At 40.7% G+C, this 10,668-nt stretch overlaps 1 protein-coding gene and 1 long non-coding RNA gene across 7 annotated transcripts in view; both read left to right on the top strand.

Moving 5' to 3' along the window:
* Positions 1-1,304: 1,304 nt before the first annotated feature.
* LOC116049915 (V-set domain-containing T-cell activation inhibitor 1-like) overlaps positions 1,305-10,668 on the top strand; it is a 46,555-nt gene continuing 37,191 nt past the window's right edge. For all 6 annotated transcript variants that reach the window (XM_036000471.1, XM_031299960.2, XM_036000468.1 and 3 more), the window contains exon 1: positions 1,305-1,411. In XM_036000471.1, coding sequence (XP_035856364.1) covers positions 1,330-1,411 — 82 coding nt within the window. In that variant the 5' untranslated portion in view covers positions 1,305-1,329. The remainder of the gene's footprint in view (positions 1,412-10,668) is intronic.
* LOC118494866 lies at positions 2,199-6,567 on the top strand. The gene is made up of 3 exons (XR_004897073.1): positions 2,199-2,280; positions 3,577-3,581; positions 6,556-6,567. It is a non-coding gene; the product is annotated as an uncharacterized LOC118494866 (long non-coding RNA).

The following is a 10,668-nucleotide window of genomic DNA, read 5'->3' as shown; positions in this document are numbered from 1 at the left end:
TGAGCGTCATTCTCAATGAAATAAAACGTAACTCATTTGACCCGGACCACCGTCTCAGATCTCCTCAGTGTCAGACACAGTAATGCATGTAGTCTTTAACTTCTACACAGGGAAAATGCACTAACTGGCAGGAATGAATAAAACCATTGCACAGCCAAACTATGTTCTAGTCTTATATTGTACACGTAGCGATAACAACACCTGGGTGTTCAGTCATCTCGTGTGTTGAACCGTGGAAATAAATACACAAACAATTTTGGAATTTGCACTGAGATGTTGTCGGGAAGCCTATTCACTGAATATTCCGCCATCAGAGATTGCATTGTATTGCTGACAGATACTTCAAAATATCTGGGAACTTTTCCGGAGCTCTGAATGGCAGAGGATAGCTACAGATGTATTTATTTAAGATGTGTTGGTGGTATTTACCTCAAAAGCACATTAAGTTAAAAGCAAGGTGACTTCTTCGGACTTGCGAGTGCTGTCAAATCGATGGTAGCCTATGCGGTTTGCTCACATAGCCTAGTGGTGTGGTGGTGAAGTGCAGTCATGCTGCGTTCATGAGCGTAGGGTAGGCTCAGGTCTACGTCCCGTAGTAGCCTATATTTTATATTTTAATTTAACGTCTTTAATGGTAAGAGGCCGCACAGGGATGGATAATGAGCGTTGTTTAAGATTAAATTACAATGCCACATATGGCAGACACCTTCAGATGTGAGAGACCCCCTCAGATTTTTGACTTTGTTGCTTTCATGGGAGCCAGTCCTCAGTCTGTGGGAGCTCGGCTCCCTCTGGCTCCCATGTAATTCGAGCACTGTGTCACCTACAGAAGTTTTCTGATTACTTTCTGATGTATCCTATTATTTCATGTATATTCTGTATGTCTAATATTTTGCTGCTTAACACTGTACTTTCCCATTTTTGGGATCAATAAAAATCTATCTAAATTGGTTACTAAGTAGCTAGTTGAGTAAAAAGTAGCCTACAATAGAGGTTGATTAACAAACACACGTCAAATTGCATTGATTTCTATGCGATCTCAGGTTTTCAATCACCCAAAGAGAGCGTGGCCATATACATTATACTCATATACTATATCATATTATTTATGCATTGCACTTACAGATACGGATCCCTCTGCATTTATTTGTGCATTGTGTTTCACAAGTTACAAATATGATACTGTTTTAGCACCATAAGAGAACATCCTCATGAAAAAGAGGCAAGGCGATGACTGTGATGCGCTGAAAAGAGAGGGAGAGTGTCAAACATCTTTCGGTGAGCTGCAGACTCTACACACACAGTTGAATCCATTTCTCCCCAGATGTTATGAAGACGTTTACTTCTCTCCTGGACGTGATGATGAAGATACTTTTAATAACTTTTCTCCTGTTTCCTGAAACTATCCTGGGTGAGTTTAATTCATATGAGTCTGCTCCTTTGAATATTAGCTGGGATTATTGGCAACATGTGGAATTTAGGTTTTCCATTTTATTATGTTTCTGAAAATGTAAAATATACATTAGTGTTCAAAATAATAGCAGTCCAACATCACTAACCTCATAAATAAATTTTTTTGGTATAAGTGATATTTCTACATGGCAAATAATTTACTAGTAAGTGTTGTAGAGTCATAGAAAACCAACAGACCCAACAGTCATGACATGCATGCTGCTCATTCTGTGTAATTGAATCTGTAATTCTTTGACAATTAGCTGGGATTATTGGCAACATGTGGAATTTAAAAGAAGCTTTGTGTTATGTGTAGGGGGGTTAGCTGAGTTCATCAGAAGTATTTTGACATGAATAGGTCAAAAGGTCAGGTCGCATAATAGATTTTTCGAATGTGTCGAAAATCCAATGTCCAATATAAAACCAACTTTACCACGGGACATGGGCTAAACACTCACCAAACTCACCGTCATAGCCTAGCTACATTTCTCCATGCACTCATCTGCCGAAATGCCGGAGTTCCCCTTCAGAGAGTGGCAAGGTGTGCAGCCTATTTGTGTATTAAAATGACATATTACAAGTGAACTAGGGTGTAACTTCCACTGGGGACAGGGGGGACATGTCCCCCACACTTTCTAAAATCCCGTTTGTCCCCCCCCACCCCCCACTTTCAAATTGTGAACATCTTTGACTCCATTAAATTATTCTCTCAAGTCTTGGCGATCGGCCCCTATGTTAAACATTACATCTTTTTCTTATACATAGTTTAGTACTATTCTTTCTGGAAGAATGTATCATTATGATCAACTTATTTATTTCCTGGATTTTGTATCATCATAGTCCCTAAATGTATGTAGACATGCAGGAAATGGGATTCAAATAGAAACATTTTTTTTTTATTATTATAATATAATATTATCAAGCCTAATTCGATCTCAGATTGCTGTATAGTGTGTGTTTAGTGGTATTAAATGTGGTGTGTTTCTCACATGGAAAAACAATAAAAATCGTTATTATAAAAAAAACAATAACAGAATGGAGAAATGAAAGGAGTGCAGGATTAGAGGAGAGAAAAGGAAGGAAGGAGAGATGAAATAATGAAAATCTAAAATATAGGCCTAGTCTAGTGTATAGGGCCTACTGTCACCAAGACTTGATGTGTTCTGTTGTTCCAGACCTTTAATGTGATTAACCTGTTACAGTGAGTTATGATGATCAAGGAGGGACAAAAGCACAGATCAGACTTTATGTTTAATCTTTCATTTAAAGCTTGAAGAGGTGTTCAGTGGCTTTACGCCATACGCCAACCAGGGCTATACCATTTGGGGAGGGGCCGCTCACTGATCCCCCCTATACTTCTGAAAATCCTAGACATGGTTGTGACCTGCACGTCGTTAGTGCTTTCTGATCAGCCTGTTTGTGTTGAAATAAGAGGCTGCTGCGGCCGCCGTACGGGTTGACCAGAGGCTGCACAGTTTGACCAGCGACTCTCCTGATTGCCACTCCGCTACTGTTAATTATATAAACTACTTTACGTCTGCAGGAGAGAAGTTACTGATGAATACTGTACAGAACACATCAAGTCTTGGTGACAGTAGACTAGGCCTATATTTTAGATTTTCATTATTTCATCTCTCCTTCCTTCCTTTTCTCTCCTCTAATCCTGCACTCCTTTCATTTCTCCATTCTGTTATTGTTTTTTTATAATAATTTTTTTTATTGTTTTTCCATGTGAGAAACACACCACATTTAATACCACTAAACACACACTATATACAGCAATCTGAGATCGAATTAGGCTTGATAATATTATATAATAATAATAAAAAAAAATGTTTCTATTTGAATCCCATTTCCTGCATGTCTACATACATTTAGGGACTATGATGATACAAAATCCAGGAAATAAATAAGTTGATCATAATGATACATTCTTCCAGAAAGAATAGTACTAAACTATGTATAAGAAAAAGATGTAATGTTTAACATAGGGGCCGATCGCCAAGACTTGAGAGAATAATTTAATGGAGTCAAAGATGTTCACAATTTGAAAGTGGGGGGTGGGAGGGGGGGGGACAAACGGGATTTTAGAAAGTGTGGGGGACATGTCTCCCTTGTCCCCAGTGGAAGTTACACCCTAGTTCACTTGTAATATGTCATTTTAATACACAAATAGGCTGCACACCTTGCCACTCTCTGAAGGGGAACTCCGGCATTTCGGCAGATGAGTGCAGAAATGTAGCTAGGCTATGACGGTGAGTTTGGTGAGTGTTTATGTGACTTCCTATTCAGCCTGCCTCAGTCCGACTTGACTGTGAAGTTTTATCACCGCCTCCTCACCGCTTACCACAAGGCGCCGCGTAGCTCAGCAGCTCAAAGCTACATACATCTCCTACGAGCAACGAGGCGTGGAGTAATTTCCCAGTTCATTTCCAAGATGATGACAATCAGGCTTAGATGCATTTCGACAGGAGTCATGAAATTTTTTTACGTCTTACTTTCAACTAGTTTTCTGTTTCCTGAAACTACCCTGGGTAAGTTTGCTAGTTTAATTCATATATGAGTCTGCTTGTTATTGACAATAATGTTAACCCTAATTATTGGTGACGTTGAGTTTAGGTTTACACATTATAATAAATTACGCTTTTTATTAGAATTATGGAGATGTAAAATATGACAGCTCATTGATGAACAGTAAGACAACTACATTTTGTGAAGACAATCTGTGATGATGTTGGTGTAACTGACCTGAACTACAACAGACTCGTTACCGATGTATGAGATGATGAGATACTTTATTTGTGTTTAAATGTTGTGCATTGTAGGAAATAGTGCAAATATATAGATGCTGACTTAAAGGCTACTGATGTGGTGAGTAGGCTAGCATAGGTGTCACACACACACACACACACACACACACACACACACACACACACACACACACACACACACACACACACACACACACACACACATGTAAATGGGCTTGTACCTGGGGTGGATAAAAGCGTCAGCTAAATGACATGTAATGTAATGTAATTTAATTTATAATGGATCCGGCGACTCAAAACGGGGCTTGGAGGTAACGGAACCAAAAACAAAAATTACACCTGCCTACGTAGCTTCTCTGACTCTGACTAAAAAAGCCTAAACAACGCTGTGTGTACATCAGGGCAATGTTTATTTTTATTTCAGAACGTGCACTGCATCGGTGCGAAATGTAAAAAAAAATGAAAAATAGGCTACACTGCAACGATCGTTTTCACAAGCAGCAATTATCCATCGGACAATTAAAATAAAAACCCCACCGTGGTCTCTTCTGATGAACTCAGCTAACCCCCCTACACATAACACAAAGCTTCTTTTTTAAAAAAAAAAAAAAAAAAAAAAAAAAAACATCCATTGATTTTTAAATTATTTTTTAATGTAAAAAAATGCTATAAATCTATTATGCGGCCTGAAATTTTGACCTATTCATGTCAAACCACTTTTGGTGAACTCAACTAACCCCCCTACAGATTACACTAAACTTCTTTTCTCAAAAAAACATTCTTTTTTAGGCTTTTTATTGGCATGGTTTTATGTCTGTTAGCCTAATAGCTGGTTTGATTTGCATTGAGAGATGATTTTATGGAAAGTACCCCATGCCAATCTCTAGGTATGGTGAAGGGTATGTGATGATGTGGGGTACGGTGAAGGGGATGTGATGATGTGGGGGTATGGTGAAGGGTATGTGATGATGTGGGGGCCAAGGGAACTTTATCAGGATGCATAGTATCCTGGATCCATGAAATAACTGGCCTTTAAAAATAAAAGTCTGCCTGCCTCTATGGGAATTTAACATAGGGATGTACTTACTTATGCCCCCTGTATTTTAAGGAAGAACATTTATTTATTTATTTACACTACATTATTCATTCACAAAAAAAAATTGATGTCCTTAAAGGTTGGATTTTTCCTCATTTTTTTAATTAAGGCATTAAGATCAATTTCCAAAAGATGATTTTTTTAATTCTTCTTTTTAGTCATATTTAGCATGGGTGTCCTAATTTTTTCACATGACTGTATGTCAAAGTTGGTGTTTTCATAGTTACCTACACAAATTTGTTTGTGCGTAATTTGTGCAATTTTTGTCTAATAAAAATTCTATAAAATTAAAGGATGGGTTTTTGAAAAAAGAAGCTTAGTGCAATGTGTAGGGGAGTTAGCCGAGTTCAGCAAAAGTGGTTTGACATGAATCGGTCCAAAGGTCAGGCCACATAATAGATTTATAGAATTTTTTTACATTAAAAAATATTTTAAAAATCAAAGGATGTTTTCAAAAAAAAAAGAAGCTTTGTGTTATGTGTAGGGGGGTTAGCTGAGTTCATCAGAAGTATTTTGACATAATAGATTTTTCGAATGTGTCAAATATCCAATGTCCAATATAAAACCAACTTTACCACGGTAACTTTGTTGTCTTTTTGACATTTTTTCCCCTGAGTGAAATGAGGCTATAACAGCAATCTCAGCCAGCACAAGCGCTTGTGTCACTTGGAGTGCAGCGCCGCGCTGTTGAAGTGCCGATCCCCTCCCTCCGTCCCTCTCCCCCCTCTGTCTCCCCTCCCTCCGTCCCTCTCCCCCCTCTGTCTCCCCTCCCTCTGTCCCTCTCCCCCCTCTGTCTCCCCTCCCTCCGTCCCTCTCCTCCCTCTGTCTCCCCTCCCTCTGTCCCTCTCCCCTCCCTCCGTCCCTCTCCCCCCTCTGTCTCCCCTCCCTCTCCCCCCTCTGTCTCCCCTCCCTCTCCCCCCTCTGTCTCCCCTCCCTCCGTCCCTCTCCCCCCTCTGTCTCCCCTCCCTCTCCCCCCTCTGTCTCCCCTCCCTCTCCCCCCTCTGTCTCCCCTCCCTCCATCCCTCTCCCCCCTCTGTCTCCCCTCCCTCCGTCCCTCTCCCCCCTCTGTCTCCCCTCCCTCTCCCCCCTCTGTCTCCCCTCCCTCCGTCCCTCTCCCCCCTCTGTCTCCCTCCCTCCGTCCCTCTCCCCCCTCTGTCTCCCCTCCCTCCGTCCCTCTCCCCCCTCCATCTTACCCTGAAAATTCACCTCAAAACGCATCAAAAATACAAACACAAGACTTTTGTGGAACTCCAGTGGGGAATAAAGACTAACAAGACAGATAACAACATTGAACACTACACAAACAGTAGTTTATTTTTTTCATTTAGGCGATTCATTTTTCATGGTGACACAGGAGGTGCCGGAACATGTTCCGGCGTGTTCCGGCTCAAATTAAGCCCTGTTAGGCCTATCTGTTTTTAATGTGCTGTATGTGCTGGTTTTACTGTAAAGTGTCTTTGAGTACCATGTAAAGCACTATATAAATGAAATGTATTATTATTATTATTATTATTATTATTATTATTATTATTATTATTATTATTATTATTATTATTATATCGGCTGCATGCTCCACGCAGGTCAGAAGTTGTGAACATGACAAACATGATTGCATGGCTGTAATCTCCTCGTCAGCACCTCAGCACCCATATGTCTACACCAGGGGTCACCAACACGGTGCCCGCGGGCACCAGGTAGCCCCCAAGGACCACATGAGTAGCCCTCAGGCCTGTTCTAAAAATGAAAATTGAATATTGACATTATCTGTTTCCCACCTTGTTAAGTCATTGTTGATAATTATTGATAATGAGAAATCATTAACGTGACCAGTGTCTTCACATAGATGAGTATCATTAATCATTAATAATCATATATAACTAAAGGCAAACTGAGCAAATTAGTTATTTCAGAAGAGTGTATCAAACTGGTAGCCCTTCGTATGACTCAGTACCCATGAAGTAGCTCTCAGTTTCTAAAAGGTTGGTGACCCCTGGTCTACACTAAGCACCCTATCCTATGCTCAACAAATCTCATGTAACCAAAGAGGTGAAACTTTGGTGAGCATGAAAGTGGTGAAGCATGAATTGACAAGTGTGGGTGATGTTGATCGAGAGAAACAGAGAAAGCACTAAAGCTGCTGTGTGGTGATATTCACTACCAACAATGTAGCCTAGAGAACTCATTTTATACGGTGTCGACCAGAAAAACTGACATTTTAATATTTTTTTGCAAACTAGGTCTAGCCTACTTTAGAAAGTAGGCCATGTAGCTGACGCTGGAAAGTGTATGTTTTGCCATGACAACACCGGAAATTAATATAAGCGATCTGTATGATTGCTAGGTAGCTACAGTTTTACACATTATTATAAAACACTATGTTTATTGAATTTTGGGTCCTTTATGAGTTACACCGGGTTATATTTTGTCTTTCGGTATGTTCAGTACGAACGAGTTTTATTTGGTAAGCTAGCTAGCTACAAGTTACACTACCGGAAGTTTGCGGGGAGTGCAAACGGAGGAGAGAAATGGAGGCCGTGAATGGCGAACTTTTAAGCTCCTGTTTTTGTTTATTCTACTGCTGGTTTACCAGGTGAACCCGTCTTCACGGTGTTCCATCATACTTCTTTAAGGAATAAAGGTGAATATAATATGGACATCAGTATGAAGTGTGGACTCCTTTATGACCGGGGTAGCTACAGCTAGCCTAGCTAGCTGTTTCTGCTGTTGGACTACGGAACAAGTACGACCCAGTGAGTGAAATGGGCCCATTTAGACCAGTAGCCTAGTAAAACTTCTAAGTTGTTTCCGAGCTGCTGCTGATTTTATAACCGCAACATCATCTGACAAAATCACCAAAACACACAAGTTAAAGACAACAGCAGTGCTGTTAGTTCGGTTGTATTTACTTGTAAAAGTATCACACAGAGAGAAAAGTAGAAGCGACTGAAGACGTCTTTCTTTAACTTTTCCTCTTTAACTAGGCCTACACACGCCCGCTGGCTCATAGAGAAACTCTGATTATTGTTCTGAGGCTCCCGAGTTGCGGCCACGCCACTTAACATGATGTGTGAATCATAATGTGAAGTGATCCATTCATTTCACAACACATTGTGTGACTCTCAATGTGAAAGTGTTAGAGGTGTTAGTGCTACTAGAACACTCTGATTATTGGCAACATTGAATTTAGGTTTACACATTTTAATAGGCTACAAAACGCTTTTTATATTTTGAACATGTCGAAAAGGAGAGCTCCTTACTGAAAATGACTAAATGTGCATGCCACAATGGAAGAAATGTTAACAGGTTAACGGTAGTGTTATTTAAACTTGTTAAAGATGGTGCAAATCAAAAATATAGCCTGTTGTGCCTAAAATGTTTTGTGTTAAGTTAATCTTTGCCATAACCCCATTAAAACTAGAGAGACCCTCAAGTTTGTAACTTTGATGAGTTTCATGATTTATTATTTGGTTGAGATGAGATCACCGAGTTATAAAGCTACACTCAGATATGATTGGCTGCGACTGGACTTCCCCATAGACAGTGAAATTAACTTCTCCTGCAGATTCTCAAAGGACTTTTACCTGACTGCTGATACATTCTCAACTTGATCATCATCACCTTATACTGGAAAATATGTACTGTAGCCTACAACTAATACAAATATATTAACATTTAGATGGAGTAAATTATGTCCAACAACATACATCTATGGGAGGTCTGTATTCTGATATCAATATCTGATATTATCTTGCTCGGAGGCGCTACTTCTCCTACTTTTTTCTTCTTGCAAAGTCTTCATCTGTAACATGACACACACACAGTCAACTGGTATTGTGCACAATGTGCAGTAGGCGGCGCCATACTGATGCGCACGTCTCTCGCCAAACTTAAGCGAGATTATACTGGACGCATCCAAGGTGGCGCGTACAAATGTGATGTCATGGGATCGCCGTGACCATTTATACCCGCGCTGGCGCTCGCGACACTAGTTGCAGTCTTTGTCGGTACACGATCCGTTCTGCCTGCACGGTCCGTTCTGCACATGCGCAAAATGTTCACGCATGCGCGGTTGTACGAGGATTTACGACACTGCACGATCTGTTCCACGCTTCCGGTCGACAGCCAAGCTAACGTTAGTTTAGCTAACGGCTCATTCGGCTAACCGCTAGCTGATTGTAGCGGTCTGCCGTTAGCCTCCACAGGCAAGCTAACGTTAGTTTAGCTAACAGCTAATTCGGCTAACTGCTAGCTGAGACAGCATGTAATAACTTTAAAAGACCCTCAAAATAAAACTTGAAAATAACCGTTAACATATATAACAGCTGTTACGTCAGTTCTACTTTACTTGTGCTCATTTAAAATACAATCACTCAATACTTGTCTTTATTGTTATTACTGTGAAGTCTTAATTTAGCTGTAGCCTGCTTTTCCCATTAAGTTTGAGTTAACGTTATTTTAGACTGAATCTAGCTGTCAGCTAGCGGTTAGCCGAATTAGCTGTTAGCTAAACTAACGTTAGCTTCCCGGTGGAGGCTAGCCATAGGCTAGCGTGGAACAGATCGTGCAGGTCGTATCCTCGGTAAAACAGTATTATCTTGCGCATGTGCAGAACGGATCGTGCAGGCAGAACGGATCGTGTACCGACAGTCTTCTCCTGAACAGAGGTGTCGCAACTGAGGAAATGCTACAGACTTTGCTCTTTCTACGGACTAGAAGAAGAAAAAGGTAAACAATGGCAGAACTGGCTGCAGCATTGTCGTTGTTGTCCACAGCGACTATGATGATATTGGATTCACTGGATGAGGAAGAACAGCTGCTTTTGAGCCTGCTTTCAAAGAAACGAAGAAAAAGAAGGTGGAATGTTCGTCCTTTGAATAACGCCAGACATAAATATGGCGAGTTCAATATCCTCGTGAAACCAATGAGGATGATAGACGAAGAGAAACACTTTGAATACTTCATGAATGTCTGCACAACGATTCGATGACCTACTTCGTCGGATCAAGCCTTTCATTCACCATAAAAGAACTCATCTTAACCCATTAAGTTTACAAAAGAGACTTGCAGTCACTCTGAGAGTCCTGGCATCCGGTACCAGTCAGAATGCAGTTGCAATTTCTTACAAACTAGGGACGACAAGTGTCTCCCGCATAGTTTCTGAAGTGTGTGCAGCAATCTGGCGGGGGTTGAGAGATGACTTCGTACCATTTCCTCAAGGGGCTGAATGGAAAGAGATTTCTCGAGACTTTTGGAGAATGTGGAATTTTCCCAACTGTTTAGGGTGTGTCGATGGAAAGCATGCCACAATCAAAGCCCCAGCCAATGCTGGAAGTGACTACTTCAACTACA

Source organism: Sander lucioperca, chromosome 4 (assembly GCF_008315115.2).
Source record: "Sander lucioperca isolate FBNREF2018 chromosome 4, SLUC_FBN_1.2, whole genome shotgun sequence".
NCBI lineage: Eukaryota > Metazoa > Chordata > Actinopteri > Perciformes > Percidae > Sander > Sander lucioperca.
The sequence above is the reverse complement of the archived record's forward strand: the minus strand, read 5'-3'. Positions and strand labels throughout refer to the sequence as shown.